The 20,518-nt window shown below is 37.5% G+C and overlaps 1 protein-coding gene and 1 long non-coding RNA gene across 2 annotated transcripts in view; both read right to left on the bottom strand.

Moving 5' to 3' along the window:
• Nucleotides 1-20,518, bottom strand: part of rnf123 (ring finger protein 123) — a 156,912-nt gene that overhangs the window by 77,834 nt on the left and 58,560 nt on the right. Inside the window, exons 30-33 of the mRNA XM_016282404.1 lie at nt 14,148-14,287; nt 8,824-9,012; nt 6,028-6,103; nt 4,458-4,542 (exon numbers count right to left, since the gene is read on the bottom strand). Of these exons, the coding sequence (XP_016137890.1) occupies nt 4,458-4,542; nt 6,028-6,103; nt 8,824-9,012; nt 14,148-14,287 (490 nt within the window). The remainder of the gene's footprint in view (nt 1-4,457; nt 4,543-6,027; nt 6,104-8,823; nt 9,013-14,147; nt 14,288-20,518) is intronic.
• On the bottom strand, nt 17,354-19,166 carry LOC107592824 (uncharacterized). The gene is made up of 2 exons (XR_001610029.1): nt 18,915-19,166; nt 17,354-18,829 (listed from the first exon to the last, which is right to left on the bottom strand). It is a non-coding gene; the product is annotated as an uncharacterized lncRNA (long non-coding RNA).

Genomic DNA, 20,518 nt, shown 5'->3' with positions numbered 1-20,518 from the left:
AAAAAAACCTAAACAAAAAGAAAGCAAAAAAATAAAAAGCAACAAAGCAAGGAATGGGAAAGATAAGGAATTTTACTTAACAGTCCTTAATTCCAACAAAACAAAAAGCAACACAAAAACCAAAAACTAAGCAACAAAGCAAAAAAAGTAAAGCAACAAAACAAAAAATGTAACAAAAACAAAACAAAGCAACAAAACAAAACAATGTAACAAAAACCAAACAAAGCAAAAGAAAACAATGCAACAAAAAAGCAACAAAACAAGGGTTGGGAAAGGCAAGTCATTTTACTTTACAGTCCTTAATTCCAAAAATAATTGGTCCAAATAATAATAGTACTACTACTACTACTAATAATAATAATAATAGGTAATAAACACTAATTTATATACTGTAAATACATCAAACAAAAATAATATTTTTGGTTAATGTTCTTTTTTTTTTAAATGAATAAATTAAAAATGAAAGACAGTTCAGTGAATGCATCAAAACCCAACAAGCGAATCATTAATCTGATTCAAAGAGAGTTTTTTTTTTACTCATTCATTAAAGGGGTCATATGATGCTGCTAAAAAGAACATTATTTGGTTCATTTGGTGTAATGAAATGTGTTTATGCGGTTTAAGGTTCAAAAACACATTATTTTCCACATACTGTACATTATTGTTTCTCCTCTATGCCCCGCCTTTCTGAAACGCGTTGATTTTTACAAAGCTCATCGGTCTGAAAAAGCGAGGTGTGCTCTGATTGGCTAGCTATCTAGTGCGTTGTGATTGGCCAAATTCCTCAAGCGTGTGACAGAAATGTTACGTCCCTACCATATTGTGATGCCTGCAGCAACCACTTGTGACGACCCCGGGCTGGACTCCGCTTCGTCCACGGTGAAAGCCGATCCGGAGATCGACAGCGTGAAGTTGAAGTATTTCCTCAGCAACCAGCACGGATCAGCTCCAGGCATGACGAAGCAGATATCGTCCTCTTTTGGAAGACCAAACAAAGTAGTTTCGCTTTCACAACCAAGCACACAGCGCCTTCACAACATGGCGGTGGCAACAATACTATAGCGAGAATAAAAGTTATGCCTTCTTTCTTTGCGTGAACATTTGGGCGGCGTTATGCAAATCTTCCCACATAGTGAGGTAGATATGTGGAGGCGTGTTAGAACGAGCCGTTTTAGGTAGGTGTGGCTGACTCTGAACTTTTATAAAGAATATCTCTTTGGATTTGAGACTTTAGTCTTTGCAACTTTACAGATCTTCTTTATGCACCAAGAGCTTGTAACACTCCAAAGAGAAAGGAAAAATTTAAATCGCATCATATGACCCCTTTAAAATTCCTCATTCATTTGTCACGACTGTTCCCAGACCTAGTTTTCTTGCATAAATCAATCTAAAAGCGAAGTTGCAAGGCCATAAAACGATCCCAATCGAAATGCTATTTATCTGAACATATGATATCTACCAACAAACTGGATTATCAAGGAACTGTCTGGCTTTCAAGTCAGAACAAACCATTAGTGAGTCGAGAACAAGTCAAATTAAAACCTACAGACATGCTGCACACTTCTAAACGCTCACAGAAAGCAGTGAGGACAGTTGTTTTTCACCTTAGCTTAGTTGCGGTATTTTCAAGTGCGTAAAGGTCATCTTCTCAAGACACAATCTCTCGTGTTCACCTGTAAACAGCAGTGACCTGACAAACTCAATGTCTGTGTCCAGTGCGTGTACAGGCTTAGTGCGACCTTATCAAAAGACCTTATAAAACAAGTAGAAGAAGCCTGGTGACATTCAAAGAGAAAGGTCAGGTCTTATCGCAGCATGTGCAGAGAGAAGCTAGGCCATCTTGAGAAGAGAGCACCACAACATTCTGGGTAATTGGTGCAGTTGCTGTGGGCAACAGCAGAAAAACTGCAAAGCAGCTTAGTAGATCCTGAAGATCTGTTAAGATTCATATTACATAATTCACTAACATGTAAAATTAAGAAGGGGTATAACTGACAAAATTAAACAGAATATAATAGAACAAAAACTAAACAAAAACAACAAAAAAGGCAAAACAAAAAGCAAAAACAAAACAGAACAAAAACATAATAGAAAAAAACGAAACAAAAACAACAAAAAAGGCAAGACAAAAAGCAAAAACAAAACAAAAACAACAAAAAGAGCAAACAAAACTACAAAGCAAACCGGAAAAAACAACACAAAACAAAGCAAAAACAAAACGGAACAAAAACATAACAGAACAAAAAGGCAAAACAAAAACAAAACGTCAAAGCAAAAACAAAACAGAACAAAAACTAAACAAAAACAAAAAAGGCAAAACAAAAACAAAACAAAACAAAAACAAAGATTAAACAAAAATAAATGTAACAAATCTTTTGATGCTAAAAAAGGTGTCCATGTTATTAGTAAAAGTGTATTTTATACTGTATCACACTGCAAACTGTGATGTTTAAATGTTGTGAGCTATTCAAATAAAGCAAAAGCCTCATGCGCATAATTTTACAAATAGACTCCACCTTAATTCTCAAATCTAACAGTTAATCTCAAAAGACATCGAACTACTAAATCAGCTGCACATAAAGAATACTGAACAAGAGCAGCGGCAGTCAAACCCTCAAAATGCAACAGTGATATCAAAACAAGCAATCAGTGGCCTTAGAGCGATGGCAATAAAAGCCCGTCCACTGCCCATTTCTACTGACAGCTTCATCAGATTCCAGCTACACGCAGGACTATCCTTTAAATATCCTCAGAAGTGTCCTTGAAGGCCAGTCGTGATCCTAGTTATATGCCTGGTAGATTTCATTATTTCAACACCCCAGACAAAAATCAAAGCTGCATATCAAAAAATACATTTCTGAAAGAGATGTCTTTTGAAAGGATACGCAATACTTTTTTTTTTTTTTTTTAAATACAGATAAGCAAATGCAGACTGTGTCCCAATTTGCGTTCTTACACTATTCACCATACTTTTCATCAGCAATGAGAAAGCATTTTGCTCATTCTCAGGAAATACTGACATTTGTTTTGTTTATTTTTAATTTAATTTAATTTAATATTTTTCCATCTCAGGCCCAAAGTATGAGAGCTAGTATGAGAACACCAAAAACTCAAAAAAATTGTTAAATAATTATTTATTATCACTTGTACTAAACATACAGTGCTATATTAAATAGTTTCTATATTATTTCAAGCCTGTCACAGTAAATATTGAATTTAATTGGAATAAATAACTAAATAAATTCTGTCACACATTTCTGTGTGACATGAAGTAAATCAAATACCTGTATTAGCCTATAATTTAAGAAAAATATCAATAAACATTGGCATTTTCCACCAAGTCTAAACAGGTTTTATTTATTTATTTATTTATTTTTTGTTTGTTTTGCCATGTTTTTAAAACGTAGACTTTTCTGTTTACCAAGGCTGCATTTATTTGATCATAAATACAGTAAAAACAGAAACCAACTTTTCTGTTTGAATATATTGAATCTATTATGTTGATTTGCTGCTCAATAAACATTTAATATTATTATCAGTGTTGAAAACAGTTGTGTTGCTTAATATTTGTGTGGAAACCATGATGCATTATTTTCTGTACTCTTTGATAAATATTTTTAAAAGAACTGCATTTATTTTGTTTTATATGAAGTTGTAATATAGTAAACATTATTAATGTCTTTACGGTCACTTTTGATTTGTGTCCTTGCTGATTAAAAGTATTATGTTCATTTTGCATGGTAGTGTGCATGTTGTTTGTAAATATCTTGAAAAAATTATATAGATTGAAGGACTAATACAACAGTAAGAACAAAATTGCCACAAAGCTACAGCTTACAGTATAAACAAAATTAAAAATGACACAAAAAATAATACTCCTGAGAGCTGGAGCAATGGTGATGGATTGGAGACCCTGTTTGTCCTTTCTTTGCTCTCTCAGAAGTCTCATTTCTTTCAACAGGAGCTCGTTATTAGATTTCACCTCCCCACAGGACAGGTTCTGTCCTGAATCCTGTTGCTCTGACCCTCTTCTCAGCCCACAGACACACAACAGGGACTTGGCGGCTGTCAGACTCCCCCTCAGGCAGCAGACCATGCAATTAACTGTCGATTGCTCCTGGAGCTCAGACCAAAGTCACACGGCACTCATGCCAACACATACAAACCTCCGGCGTGTGCCCATTTCCTCAGAACAAATGTGCTCTTTGAAAAGGAAAACGCCTCTTGAACCAGAAACACAAGTCGATGAGTCCCACTGACCGCATCCAGACCGAATCAAATAAAACAGAAGCTTGGTTTGTGTGAAACTACGGCGCAGAGCTGGGAGGTGTGACCGTATATTACCTTAATGCACATTTTCTCAGTCTACTTCAGTAATTCAACCCGGCAACACGCATAAATGTGGAAATCCCATTATATACAGGGGAAAATAATGAAACACAAAGCCATAAACTCACCCTTGTTTATCGGAGTCGACCAGAATGCGCACCAATATCCCTGTAACAGCCACTAGGATGGGGTAGTGATCGACACTCTCCAGGCCTACGAAACAAAACAAAACACGCTTTTATCACTAGTTCAGATAATGACTTTTGACTTTATAATAAAAATAAATCTGTTTTTGTTGTTGCTGTTTTAGAGTTCATGATATACAGCTACTGTGACTGTAAATAAATAAAAAATAAATATACTATATATATATATATATATATATATATGTGTGTGTGTGTGTGTGTGTGTGTGTGTGTGTTTGTGTATATTGTATAAATATATATATATATATATATATATATATATACACACACAATATACATACTGTATATACAATGCATAATTTAACTCTTATCAGTATATATTATAACATTGTGTGTGTGTATATAACTATAGTTACTACTATTTTTTATTACTACTACTTATAATACTTATGTCTAAATAATAAACATTTCTGAAAATTAGATGTTTAATTAATATAAATACATATTTATATTTTATATAATACAACACAAAATAATTTTCCATTTTTATTTGAGCAAGTTTACAATTAAGTAAAATCATTATTGTCATTTTGTTAGGAAGAAAATTACTCTCCAAAAAAAAAAAAAAACGTATTTAAAGTGATTTCAGATTTAGATAATTTTCTTCTGCAACGCAATTTTCTGAAGCACAGGTCAATGGAGTTCAAGCAGTATTCTTGATGGAAATAAACAAAGTTTGCCGAATGCTGCTTCGCTTGACTTTTTTCCAAGGACACCATAATGCTTTCATAAAAAATTTGCTCTTAATTTAACTGATGGACCATCAAATACCCCCAAAAAATTCAAAAAAATGAATATGTCTGGGGAAACTCATCAAGTGGTGAATAAACTAAATCTACTAAAGCCACTTGAGTGGAATTGAAGGTTACAGAATCTGAGACCAAAGAGACCTGGGGTCAACTTTAAAAAGCATTGGAAGTCAGGCTTTTCTGTGTGCCCTTCTAGGAGTGAAGTTCAGGCTAACAACATGACCCAACCTCATTCATTATAAATCTATCGTTCTGCAATGTCAAGGCTGAAAAAATGGCCTGATGACAGTCTTAGTATCCTCCTGAATTGGATTACTTTTTCATACTAACTCGCCGTGTAATCTCTTGACCTATTCTTCTCATATCATTCCCTGAGTGTACAGGATGACTTTCCAAACTTCGGAAAGGGTTTCAGAGGTGATGTCAAGAACGTCGCAAAATGCATATCAAATTACTTTTTATTTGTTCTGGGACTTGAAACAAGGTGCTATTAAAAGGACCATGTGAAAAGTCTAATGTTAGGTTACAACAAACCATATTTCAGCTCACGGGGGACGCGATCAAGGACGAACCAAAATACTTGAGAGGTTTAAATTCAGCACAGCACACTAAGCATTTCAGAAATATAATTGCATTCAAGTGCATCTTCAAGTGTGTACTAAAGCATGCAGTTCATGTTCAATGCTTCTATTTGCATTCATTTAAGATTATTTTTGCATAAGAAGGAAATTGATGAGAATTACCTGGGAGGCGCAAGTTGACCACCCTGTCAAAGAGGTTTCTTTCTGCCGTGACTCGATTTAACACCTGGTTCAGGAGCTACAGAAAGACAATAAAAAAACAAATGTCAAACCTGAAATTAGTATTTAAAAAAAACATAAACCAGAGATGAGAATGTTATCCTAATTAAAGGAAATGTTGACTCAAAGAAACAAGAGGAAAGAAAAAAAACATTGCAAACAAACAAACAAACAAAAAAGCAAAGCAAAACACAAAACAAGACAGAAACAACAAAGCAAAACACAAAACAAAAACATAACATTACACTGCAAACAAACGAAACCAAAGCAAAGCAAAAACAAACCAAAAACAAAAAAGGAAAGCAAAACAAAACAAAACAAACACAACACAAAAACATATTACAAACAAACAAAACAAAAAACACAAAGCAAAGCAAAACAACAACAAAAAAGCAAGGCAAAAACAAAACAACATAAAAACAAAAACATAAGACTATATTACAAACCACAAAGCAAAGCAACATCTTTTAACATGAACAGATGTAACCTGCTCCAGTCTGAAAGGGTTTCAGTGAGCAAATCAAACACATCTGGTCATAAATCAGTGATCAGACCGCAATAATTATTCCCTTCGCTCCTTTAGCACGCCACTTGGACTCAGCATCATGCGGCCGAGAATTTAATTCAGAGGTACCAAGCAGTCAGGTGCCAATTAATGCTGTTTAGTATAGCGCATCGCACGTAATTGTATTGAAAGATAGGATAAATCCTTCAGGGACAGGAAAACATGTAAATGGATAAGTATGCATGAGGTGGAGGTTCTGCTCCTCAAGGATGTGTGGAGTCCTGCTGTGCTCACAGGTGTGTTTCAGTTAAAGCCTGATTACAAGCCGCAGGTGAACGGACGCTGAGCTGGGAATAGAGCCCACGTAAGCGCTGTGAGAAAAACCCACCAGAAAACACATTTTCAAAGCCTTCTCCTCCATAATTGAGGCCTTGAAAACATGCAGTAGCCTATCCGCTCCTCATTTGCATGGCACTTTCCATGAATAGAGTGCAAAATAGCATCTGAAAATGAAAAAGGAGGTACGTAACCTTCTGAAAATTGCAAAATGTTAAATGATAACTAACCTCAGGACGTAAGGACAGTTAATAAAAGTAATTAATTATTATATGCGTTCTATTTTTATATGGTTTGCAATTTTTTTTCAACCCTGTTACCAAATTTTGGACATTAATGAATACAGTTTAAACCCCTTATTTTTTATTATTTCATTATTTCTTTGCAGTAAGATTAAAATACAGTATATATAAAAAGAAATATCAAATACAAATAAAAAATAGGAGTATGCCAGAATGGTTAACAGGGTTGCAAAAACTGCAGATTTAACCTAAAAACAACTGTCAGTCAATAGTATCTAGCTAATTTTGCACCCAATGTACCCATTTTAGTTATTAATAAAGTTATATTTCCTATAAATGAACAATTAGTCAGTGTCAGGAAAAAAAAAGATTACATAAATGAAGAATATGAGATTTGTGCATTTAATGGTTTTAAGTAATGGGAGACTAAGGTGTACCCTATTTGTGGAAAGCACCTATATCTTCCATAAACAAACACTCATTAAAAAAAAATGCCTATAAAGGTGAAAAGCCTCAAATAGCTTTCATCTTTTTTTTTCTAATAATGACTGCCCTCCCCTCCATCACCCTTGTAAGAACTTTTATGCTTTGACAAAATGACCTCATTTATGGATCAATAAACCCCAACCATTAGCTTCCATCCAATACAGATTCTTTGCACTGCTACGCTATATTATCCAATTCAATAACATTTTGGTGGGATTCACAAAGAACGAACTGCGTCCATTGATAGTCTTGTTTTTCACACGATGTCTATTTCTAAAGCACCCAGTCCACTAAAAGAATAAATGTAAATCAGGTACAATGCAAAAATTGTCTAAAAAAATCCCAACTGTAGCTTTCATTTATTAAACAAACAAAACCAAATAATAATAACAATGGAACATAAAAAAATAACACAGGACTGTAGAGGAAGGTTCTGACATATTGTCTGCACAGACAGTAGACTAGTATAGTTCGATGTCTACATACTACACTATCCTCTTATTTCAAAAGATGAGATACGTTTTTTTCATATTATGACCGTCTTTTGAACAAGGTTCATACTGTAGGGATTTCATATACAGGACACGGAGAGGCCACTGGATCATTCAAGGTTAAACTATGCCAAAACGATCCTTGCTTGCTACTTATCTCGTAGCGTACTTATAATAATTGCCTCTATTAAGAACGTACAACTAATCTTGATTGTGTGGACTGTGGCCAAGGAAACACATATTAAATTTGTTAAAAGATACCAAAAATCACTGGCTCGCTGGACGACCTTGATTTGAAGTAAAACTAACAAATTTGGAATGGTTGGATCAGGTGGATTTGGGACATTCAGACCCGAGTTCTAGCAAAATGAATAAAGTAATAATCATTAATTCCCTCTAATTACAAATTAATAATGAATAAATAAATGATACAAGTCATTACAATACATTTCCTCAATGTTGTTAGGTTTTGAAAAAGTCAGAGAGCTGTGCACAAGCAAGAGTCTGAGAAAATAAACAGAAATGTTTAATAGCAAATTGCTTCAAACAGGATCATTAACTCAGCGTTCTGCAAGAAACTGCTTTAGAAAAATGTTAATGGTGAGCATAAAATGCATTTCATTTTCAAGTTTTTAGAACAACGTTTTCAGAACACATCCCAGCTGTCAATCACGCTCACCTGAGCCAATCGGCGTAGCAGCAGCTCGGCGGAGGGGCGGGTCCAGTCCAGGAATATTTCCGGCACTAGAGTGATGGTCATCTCCAGGACCCGTAACAGACTGACAGACAGGTCAAAACAGGTCGCGCACACTTTTAACTGCCGCGTGTCCACGAAATTCCTCTCAGGCCGCTCAGCTGCCTGTTGGATCTGACAGGAAAGAAATTAAGACATGAAGAGACCATATTGGAGACACAGGGAGGTCAAAAAAGATGTTATGAAACTGCTGATACGGGGCTGTATGTCTTGTTGCACGGAATGAGGTAAAATAAGACCCAATGACAGTCAAATTATTCATATTCATATTAGAGTAACAGCAATAGATTGAAGATAAGCCCATGGGCTTTTATGAATTAGGCAAAGGACCCAGAATACCCCAGCAACCAACCTGCAACCACCCAGAACACCCTAATAACTGTATGGCAACATGCCAAGGACCACTCAGAATGACTCAGCAATTGCATAGCAAGTAGGGTTAAGCGATATAGCTAAAAAAAAATGTATCACGATACAATTTTTCATATCTTTCGGTATCAATAATTATTGACATTTTTTATAACCTCTTTAAACAAAGAGCAATAAAAAAAGGTTTAAATTTAACCACTGTACGCACTGCACTGTATGCATGTGTGTTAACGTAAGCAGCAGCGCAATGCGCATGTGTCGTTTACATGAAGTGGAAGCAAGCGCATGTGTCATGATACTCTCCACATTGGCGGCGAGTCGCTGCAGACAGGACGAGGAGTAGGGCTGGGACAATAAATTGATGCATCGCGATTCGTGGATCGATTCTGAGATTTTCGGACTGCATCGTGATTCTCTCTCGAATCGATTCTGAGCTTAGTTCTTAACAGTAGATGGCGCTCTAAGCTAGTAACCGGACACTCAAATGCTCACGAAGAAGAGCGCTTTTGCGTTCGGCTGAGTAATGTAAGTGGTTAAATGTACTTGCACATCGGCTTTTATGATTTTATGATGCGAGATTAATGTAAACACAGCCCACTGTGAACATCCTTGTAATTTGCTTCAGCCTTTTCGAACTTTATGAATGATTATTTTAGGTTCCAATAGTGCGTGTGTAAGTAACTGGAAGCAAGCAGAATACGTCTATTTCTAAAGCATGCAGTGTCATCTGCTGTTAAAAACTAAGCTCAGAATCGATTCAAGAGAGAATTGCGATGTCTTCGGAAAATCTCAGAATCGATGCTGAATCATTTCTCGATTTATTGTCCCAGCCCTAACGAGGAGGAGAAAAATTGTTGAAAAGTCGTTATTTTATGTTTTTTTGCGCACAAAAAGTATTCTCATAGCTTCGTAAAATTACGGTTGAACCCCTGATGTCACATGGACTATTTTACAGATGTCCTTGCTACGTTTCTGGACCTGGGAACATTGCAGTTGTGTTGCTGTCTATGCAGGGTCTTCATCAAAAATATCTTAATTTGTGTGAAGATGAACGAAGGTCTTACGGGTTTGGAACGATATGAAGGTGAGTAATTAATAGGGCCTTTCGCACCGTGGGAACCTTTTCATAGTACCAGAACTAATTGTGGAACTACCCACTTTTCGGCATGTTCGCACCGCCGGAACTGGGAGCGATTTTAGTACCGGACTGCCTTTTTCGAGAACCAAATTAGCTCCTCCTCCGGAGCAGGGTCTAACCAGCACAACTGGTACTAATCGTGACGTAAGTAGACATTGGTTGGCCAAACGCGTATGAAAACACCCTCACCCGCCATGATTTAAAACTCTGTGTAAACATACTGTAAGCATGTCAACTTATTTTGCAAGTATGGAGAACAGCGATAGATAGACGGACGCTGAAGTGCAGGCACTTGTAGCAAATGTAGCACTGCCAGTTGTCGTTGGAGATTCTTAGTCCTCCTTTCCGTTCTTTCAATCGCTTTACGTATACGTCGACTTTCCATGTCCATTATTGTGAAACCCACGAGACACAACAAAAACACAGCTCCAATCACAGCGTCCTCCATCCTCCTGTTGCTAATGTTGTTCTTCTTTGTTTCTGTTGAACGCCGCGCACAAATGACGATGCTGTCGACCGGCTTACGTCACTTCCTAGTACACACTGTCGGTGCGAATGCAACCCTTTAAATGGTATTGGGAAATAGTTCGCGCAAAATCGTCCCACTACTTTAGTACCGTACATTTAGTTCTGGAATGACAGAATTTTCATTTTTGGGTGAACTATACCTTTAAGGAAACTTTTGGCTTGTCTCCTGAGGCCACAGAAGGGCGCAATGAGCAAAATAACGCATTGTTTATTCATTGCAATGAAATAACAACTATCTATAAAAAAGTGCATAATGTCTGAACTAACATATATAAATTAAATAGAACTGCATACATTTCATAAACAATTATGAACAAAACAGCATCATGTATTTATGAATAGCTTAACAAAAAGGGACGGAGTGCCAATCACACAGATTGCATTTAAAAACATATGAGACACAGTGGAATGGAATAAACCCCCACAAATTCTAGAGACATGTTTTCTGAAAGTTGAACCTCTTTTAACTTTACATGGCTTTCTATACATCTCTTGTGTGAGACGCGAGTGCAACAGTTATAGTTGCCGGTCTAGAAAATTTGCAGAACATGCGTTCTGGTTTTAACCTAACCAAGATCATCTCCACATTGAGCTTCTTTATTCCTCTAATATTTTGAATGAAAAAACGCAGCAGTGGCGCATCTCGTGGCTTCAACTGGTTAAAAGAACAAAAACATTAAAACGCAACAAAGACTTGCATCAGCATCAACGCATTTTGATAAGTCTCCCTGACGCACACATAAAATTTGAATGCAAATTTTTATTTTAAATTGGACTAATTTCCTTTTTAATCGCAATCTCCTCATCACGCAGGCACGGCACTCATTTCAGCATTTGTGTGTTCTGATGTCACAACTTTTTGGCTGTCTGATTGTCACTAATAGCACGCGCTATATTTTAGGTGAACTATTGTGCGCTATATTGGGGATTTTTTTCTATCGTAATCAATGAAGGTGCACCTTCGATAAATACTGATACCGTTTATCGCCCAGGCCTAATAGCAAAAACATTTTACCATTCAGTTCTTTAGGTATAAAACATTTGTATTTAGTGCACGTGTATTCAGAGTCTTGATGCTTAGACATTCTCATCAGTCTTTTCTACATCTACCCTTCACTTCAATTTAGTGCTGACTGAAACTGAGGCCGTAAACACATCACAAACTCCCCTGGAGACCAGTGCCTCCTAATTCGTGGATCATCACAGATGAAAGGCGCTTCTAAGAGCCAGCCAGACCTCCAGGCAAAGTAGCATGCGAATCAAAGTCCAATCTGCAATAGGTAGAATTTCAGCGCTTCGGCTCTCCTGAAAGACATTGATTTAAAAGTAGAGGAGAAAGCCTGGTGAGAAAGTGCTTTTACGTCTGAGGTTTAATTCCCCGCCATTATAGACCAGGGAGGTTTTGCTTTCTTCTTTATCTTCCCCTGAGACTCCAAAGCCTGTGTTTAGTAATGACCCTACCACGGGAGGGGCGCGCGCGCTACTCTTCCCAAAAGGTTGTTTCCATGGTGTCCAAATTATCAAATTAGTGTGCGGCTGAATGAAGTTGTTAACGGGGTGAATTGAGCACAAGGTAAACTAAATTTGCATTTCCTGAAGGAAATGCCAGTGCTTGGAAGGCAGCAAAAGAAAGTAGTGCTGTCAATCGATTAAAACTTTTTAACTAATTAATCGCGATTAATCTTACCTAACATTAAAGTTTTTAAATATACTTTTATATTTCAATAATTGTATGCAATCTTCAAATAAATGAACAAGCATCAAAGTCAGTATATATATTTTTTTATATTTGTTTAGTGGCATCTTTTTCATGACTGAAGTCGAGTATCACTGATACCAATACTGATGTATCTAGGAAATTGACCATTGATTATAGCCATTCAACATTACAGTAAGCCTATAAATGAGAGCTATCAATTTGAACATTTATTAGACTTTAAAAAAATAACAATGTTTAATTTAACTTAAAACAGTCTTCACATAAACCCATTATAATCAATGGTGGTATAATAAATGACTGACATATGGCCTGACAACATCTCATCTGACCGCACTGATGTTCTGAAGCTCCTCGCCACCTGTACCATTTCCGCGCTCGTTTGACTAGCGCCTGGCGCTGAGGCGAAGTGGAGTGCGCATCTGAAAAGTCTCCCGTTTGATGTGGTTGTAAAGACGTTCCGGGTCTAAATAAACACAATTTCTGTCAAGAAAAGCATCAGTTTTGCGTGGGGTGGCCAACCCTAGCTTCGCCCCTGTGTTAACAGCGTTAAATATTTTTAACACCATTAAAGTGGAAAAATTCATCACATGCGTTAATGTGCTAATTTTGACAGCACTAGTTTCAAGTCATGTTAAGTTTCAGGCTTTCATTATACATAAATGAAATGCAAACTGTGTCTGTATTTGCACTACGAACGTGAATGATACTTCAAATCATGTGACTTGTTGAAGAAAGGCATACTATCACTTTAATTGCATGATGTTTACTTACTTAATAGTAATTGCCTAACAACACCCTAGAAACCTTCCAGTAAACCAAAGCAACCACCTAATAACACTCTAACTGGCACTAAACATCTTAGAAACTCTTTATAAAAAAAACTCCACCGCCAATCAACACATCAACAACCAGTCAGAACACCTTAGCAATGCCTTAGCAACCACCTAGAACACTCAAATAACTGCCTAGCAACACTCTAGAACCACCCTGGGACACCATAGGTGTCTAACACCCAAAAAAGTGTCTAGCAAATGCTTAAAAAACAGCACACTAGCATTGTGGCGTAGATGTTTGCATGGGCAAGCACCACTCCCATTTTCTTCAAAAGTTGCAGAAGTCTTGTTATTAGGCACTTCTTATCGATACAATCAAACACATCTAATGAATATTTCAAAGACTTTTGACTTTTCATTTTACACTGAAAATGCAAGATAATGGTTATTCAGTTCAAATATCAAGTGGCAGTCTCATGATTATAGTCATAGTGAATCATTTACTGGCTCTGATTGAGTTAGCTACAGTGTTAGAGGGCTGATCAGTGGGGCGGAGAAAACAACCGGCTACAAATGTTTAGTTTGGTTAAAAAACAAACAAAAAAAACTTTTACTCTAGCTTTATAGTACTTTCAAAACTTCTTTTGTTGCAGCTTCAACTTCTGCCTGATTTTGAGGTGAGACTTTCTGTTTGTCTGGTATGAAGGCAAAAGTTTCTTACCTCCTGTATCATGCCGATGAATTCGGAGAAGGCCCAATTGAGCTGGTTTAAGACGCTATTGAGGAAACTGGCAGCCATGTCTTTATCTTGACTAAGGAGTTCAGCCATATGTCTCTGCAGCAGTAGTGATGGACAGGGCTCTGTAGTCAATCAGAGAAAAGCACATTCAGCAAGTCTGTCTAGGATTATAATTTTTTTTTTTTTAATTATGAGTATAACAAAAATTACAATAGCAAGCTATGGGTAGTCACGTCAAAAAATTATTTAGGTTACGCCTTTCGGTCTCTGAATAAGATCAATTGTGGACTAGCCAATATACCCACAATGATCAAACCAACATTTTCTATAGTTTAGGATTTACAGTGCTCTAAGTCTGATGAGTCTACGTCTTGGTAAGTTATAAAACCAGACATTACTTACATCATGTGGCAGGCTTTCATCATTGAAGAGGTTTTCATTTGAAATTATTTTCAAATATTAAAAAGGGGGAATCAAGTGCCCATAGGAGAATGAGGTTGAACTGAAAGGAGATTTTAAAGGGATAGTTCACCCAAAAATGAAAATGCTGTCATTAATTACTCACCCTCATGTCGTTCCAAACCCATAATACCTTCTTTCATCTTCGAAACACAAATTAAGATATATTTGATGAAATCCGAAAGCTTTCTGACCCTGCATAGACAGCAATGCAACTGGCATGTTCAAAGCCCAGAAAGGCAGTAAGGACATCGTTAAAACAGTCCATGTGACATCAGTGGTTCAACCGTAATGTTATGAGGCTACTAAAATACTTTTTGTGCGCAAAGAAAACCAAAATAACGACTTTATTCAACAATGTCTTCTCTTCCGTGTCAAGGCGCAGCACATGCTATGTCAGAACGCCGGCTCCTTGATCAGCAGCACCATACACATGCGTTGAGGTACTCTCGTGGCTGCGCGTCGAAGACTGACACAGAATAGAAGAAATTGTAGAGTAAAGTCTGTATTTTTGTTTTCTTTGGGCACAAAAGTATTCTCATGGCTTCATAAAATTAAGGTTGGACCACTGATGTCACATGGACTATTTTAACGATGTCCTTACTACCTTTCTGTGCCTTGAACATGGTAGTTGCGTTGCTGTCTATGGAAGGTCAGAAAGCTCTTGGACTTCATCAAAAATATCTCAATTTGTGTTCCGAAGATGAACTAAGGTGTTATGGGTTTGGAAGGACATGAGGGTGAGCAATTAATGACATAATTTTCATTTTGGGTGAACTATCCCATGAATAACTGGACTGTGAAGGTCTGGGCGTGTTAATAAAGGTTCAGGCACAGGCAGGGTCCAGTGGTCTACAGACTCTCCCCTTGAAATCTGGAATTCAAAAGCTGGCAGCTTTCATACATCCTGAGAAAAAAACCTGTGCTCGTTATTGGGGCAGTACCCTCAAAGGTACTCCTCTGTACCTTATATATGCACCCCTAAATAAGGTACAGATACAAGGTGTACCTGAGGCTTCTACCCAAGGGACAAGGCATTTTAGGTACAAGGTACAATTTTAGCACATTTCTTGTGACAGTGTGACAACCTGGCTTCCCCGGGGGCCATGGCAAAGTGAGTTGGTGCGGCAACTCTACCTCTTGTAGTTTGGGATTCTCTGCCTACTCCTTTCTTGAACCAATTGGGACAATCCCATGCACAGTTGGGACCAGTCTCTTGAGGAGAGTCACGCTCTGCATTTAAAGGAAGCAGTGATATTAACTTCAGCTACACCTCATCACAAAGCCGCCTTCTTGGTCGGTCAGCAGCAAAGCATAGCTGTGTCTCAGAAAATACTCTACTTTAGGTGTTGAGGAATTCCCTCCCCGCTCCCTTCCTGGACCTATGGGGAAACCATTGTGCATGCACAGGGGAAAAGATCAGGTTTGAGGGGTTCTTGCTCTGCGTTTAAAGGTGGCAGTTACAAGTCAATATTAACTTCAGCCACACCTCATCACACGGCCGGCCTCTTGGGTGGCCAGTTGCTATATGTATCTGTGCTAGAGCTGAAGATCAACCCGTCGGGTTTGGGCTTAATTTATATCATTTTACACGGGCTCGGGCCGGGTTCGGGCTTGCGTTCCGGCTTGCGTGATAAATGAGCGGTCATGTGATGCATTTCAATTAGCGCGAGAAAGACACGAAAATGGACATGAACAAAGACATGAAAATGTACAGCAAGCTGACTGGAAAGATGACGAGGTCACTCGCTACATTGTAACGGCTGTCATGGAAAATTAAATGGATGTTTTTGGCTGGTGGAAGATCAACAAACCATCCTACCCAAAACTTGCAAAATTAGCTAGATCAGTACTATGCATCCTGGCCAGTAGCAGCAGCAGCAGTGAAAGGGTGTTCAGTGCTGCTGGACGCACCATCAGTGAGCGCAGGACCGCCTTTATTGGTGCATTGGCCTATTTATAGGCTAAGTGTATGCCTAGGCCTATTTAGAGTGCTACGATGTTACAGAGGACTTATTTTATTTCTTTGTTCCAACTTCAAAGTGGCCTATAGCCTACATTAGTCATGAATAAATTATGTTAAAACATGTATAAATGACTCATTCTTGACAAAAGGCAAAAGAGCTATGTGCGTGCGCACATTTGAATAATGTCGGGCTGTAAATGGGTTCGGGCTTTTAAAAAGCTGTCAATCAAAATGTACTTGTCGGGCTCGGGCCGAATTCTGTCGGGCCTAACTTTTAAGGCCCGATTACAGCTCTAATCTGTGCCTTGGAAAGCGCGTAAGGTGACTCTACTTTTGGTGCCACTGGATTGCTATGGGGAAACTATTGTGCATGCACTGGGGAAGGGATTGGTCTCTTGTAGAGAGGTATGTGATGCATTTAAAGGCAGTAGTGATGAGGCACTATAAAGGTATACCTCATCACTGCTACCCAACAGGGATTGTGATTGCACTTTTCTCCGAAGAGAGGCGATTGAAGAGTCAGGGCAGCATTGATGTGAGTAAAGACAGTTGTTCCATCACAATCAGTATTACAAAAGGCCTGTCCATCTAGCCATAATATAACCCTTGGATCCCATAAGAATACCTAAAAACCATGTTTCCATGAAAAATCCATCTTTTTCATTGATCCCACAACTCTAATTATTCAATAATAAGACGAAATGGCAAATACCAAATGGCAAATACCATGGACGTACGAGAGGGGAAACAATCAGATCTGAACATTGCATGCGAACAGAATGACGACATAAAATAACAAAATAATGAAACAGCAAAACATAGGGCTGATGGGAAACCATTGCACCCGCCCCCTAGCCGTTCTATTACTGCTATCTGACCACGTCTGGAGAACACAGAAAGGGCACTCTCTCTCATTATATGCACACAAAGAGGACACTGGGTAATTTAATACCTTATCTGGAAAAGCACAGTGATCGCAAACACACTAAAAGCCTTGGAGCACAGTGTTAAAAGCAAGAGCAAGCAATGGCAATAAAGCTCTAAATAAAGCTAATCATTAGACACTGAGGTGTAGGTCTCTGATAGAGATGCAACCTTTATATTTAATTAGATGAAGTCTGTGTAAGTGGCAGCTTGGAAAATAAGGGTTGGGGGCCAATAAGCGAGGAATAAACATAGAATGAAAAGCCATAAGAGAGACCAAGTAGCAGGCAGCTATGGCACGATGTACATGTTTCAGAACTCCAGGTGTTGAGAGGCAAGCAATCACTCTGTTACTGCAGAATCAATTCCATTTTAAATCGCTTTAAGGTAGGATCCGATAAACAAAATTGATAGAAACACCTTTAAAAGATTCAGTCACCTTCATGTCAATCTAAACCTGCATTTCTTTTTTCTTCCAAGAAACAAAAAAAGGATCAATTTTGCAGAATATCCTGGTCGCTCTTTTCCATGCAATAACAATTGTGGACTGGAAGTTTCCGGCTTCAAAAAAGATCAAGAACCATCATATAAGTGGTGCTTGTGTGCTACAAGTCTTCTGAAATGATAACTTTGGGTGAGGAACGTCCTGAAGTTCAGGTCAGGGGTTCTCAACTCTTGTCTTCAAGGTCCACTTTCCTGCAGAGTTTAGCTCCAACCCTAAATAACACACTTGCACTAATAGAAGTCTTCAGGATTACTAGAAAGTTATAGTTCGGTGAGTTTGATCAAGTGAGGAAAGAAGACATTGAGGGTCAAAGTTGAGAACCTTCGGTTTAGGTTGTTATTCACTAACAATCTGCCCACCAGGGAACTACTCCAACCAGATCACGGAGTCAACTAGTTAACTACGTTATTTTAGTGGAAACAGTACCATGGTAAATTTCTGCAGGACTTCTTAAGTATTACCAGTTCATTTTTTTAACCAAGTACAAAATGTGGATTCTGATGAATATTTGAATTTGGACTGCAGCCAACATTTGAGCAGCATAATTAACTAATAATCTAGAGTAGGACACAAAGGTGACACATTAATCACATGGTAATTGGCACAATTACTGAGGGAAAAAACAACAAACTACTGGCAAGGACAATTCATGGCTAGAAGGGACTAAAAGGAGCAAACTTGGGCAAAACTGAATGGTACAAGACAGCACTATTACTAATTTTAAGAGTGGGTAAATGGTCGTGTGGACACAATCCTAAACGCAAATCAGTCTGCTGTGAGCCCGCTTTACCCTCACGTCAGTCAGTCAGGCTACATAGGAGCAGACCAGCAATTAGGAAAGAGTTTAATAAGGGTCAACCAAAGGTGAAAACTACCAAATGGGAACGAAACTTACTTTGAAAACTAGCAATTGACAAATCCCCTGGACGCCATGCAAATGAGAGTGGGAAAAAAGATGGAATTAGCATTGAGACAAGACTCATCAGACCAGGGAGGGAATTCATGCATCACGTACAAGACAAGCTGAAGTGTCAAGACAAGTGTCCCTTCACAAAGTGACAACTTTACAATTTATTCCTCACAGCCAAGCATTGGCCTCTTGATTAAGCACTCCAAGCCTTTCTTCTGCTAAGCAAATTGACAATCAATTCCTGATAGATAAAATCGACTCCTGAAGTACATGTTACTTATTGAACATCCTGTTTTCCATCTAAATTATGTCATATTATAGAAGTAAAATCGGTTGTGAACGTTTCATATTGACCATGAAAAGGAACCTAAGCTTGCAAGATGTCAGTTCACATGTTTTCCCTGAGGAAGTTCCCAATACACTGAGCTGATCTATTATGTATTAAAAAAAAATAGGCTGGCAGTGAACTGTGAGTGATTAAATTCAAAAAGTGTACTGATTTAAAGTAAATTGATAAGGGGAAACATCTCTGGTTGACGCAACAGATGGTTTGACTTAATGGATGGTCTCTTAAAAAGTATTGATCTGAAGCTGCTGAAAGAAATAAGGTGAAGGAGCCAAGTTCGTCTTTAATGAGTTAGAAGCACAGACTTTTTACAGTCGCACAGAAGAACGGCATGATGTCAAAACCGCTCTAGTAAAAACAGCATCTGTACTCAGTGTTCTACATTATTGATCATGACTTCCTAATAACGTCAGTGGGGATGTAGATTCCAGGGTCAGGAACAAAGAACAAACATGATTTGATTTCAAATGGATGCTCACTCAGTTTTACATGCAGTTTCGGTAAATAATCGGTTGAAATGATATTCAATGAATTTCAGAGCAACTCTGTAACAGAATGATTTTCCCGCCATTAAAAATGGAACATTGCATAATTGTGATACCCAGACATAAATTACATAATTTGGACCCTTACACCACAACAGGAAGTAAATAATATCAATATCATTACATAATTGTGTAATGTCAATATTATAACAGCGTTGACAACATTCAACAAGCTCAATCTTTCAATCCTGCTACCAACATTATTATGAGAAACTATATTATGTTTCTTTCATTTATGGAATAATAAGTATATCAATTTATCATTTAGGCTAAAACGGCCTAACATATGGAATATGTTATATATATATATATATATATATGGAACATAAAAGAAGATAATTTGAGAAACATCTCAGTATTTTTTGTTCATACAATGAAAGTCATTGGTAACCAAAACATATTTTGTTACCAACAGTCTTCAAAATACCTTCTTTTAAGTCCCACAAAAGAAAGGTTTGAAATGACATAAGGGTGAGTAAATGACAGATTTTTTTTGTTGTTTTTGGGGTGAACTATCCCTTTAATATTATTATTATAATTATAATTATTATTATATATATATTTTTTTATGAAAGTCAAGTCAAGTCAAGTCACCTTTATTTATATAGCGCTTTTAACAATACAGATTGTGACAAAGCAACTGAACAGCATTAATTAGGAAAATAGTGTCAATAATGCAAAATGACAATAGTAAACAC

This window comes from Sinocyclocheilus grahami, unplaced genomic scaffold (assembly GCF_001515645.1).
Source record: "Sinocyclocheilus grahami isolate Dianchi unplaced genomic scaffold, SAMN03320097.WGS_v1.1 scaffold159.1, whole genome shotgun sequence".
In the NCBI taxonomy this organism is placed as follows: Eukaryota; Metazoa; Chordata; class Actinopteri; order Cypriniformes; family Cyprinidae; genus Sinocyclocheilus; species Sinocyclocheilus grahami.
The sequence above is the reverse complement of the archived record's forward strand: the minus strand, read 5'-3'. Positions and strand labels throughout refer to the sequence as shown.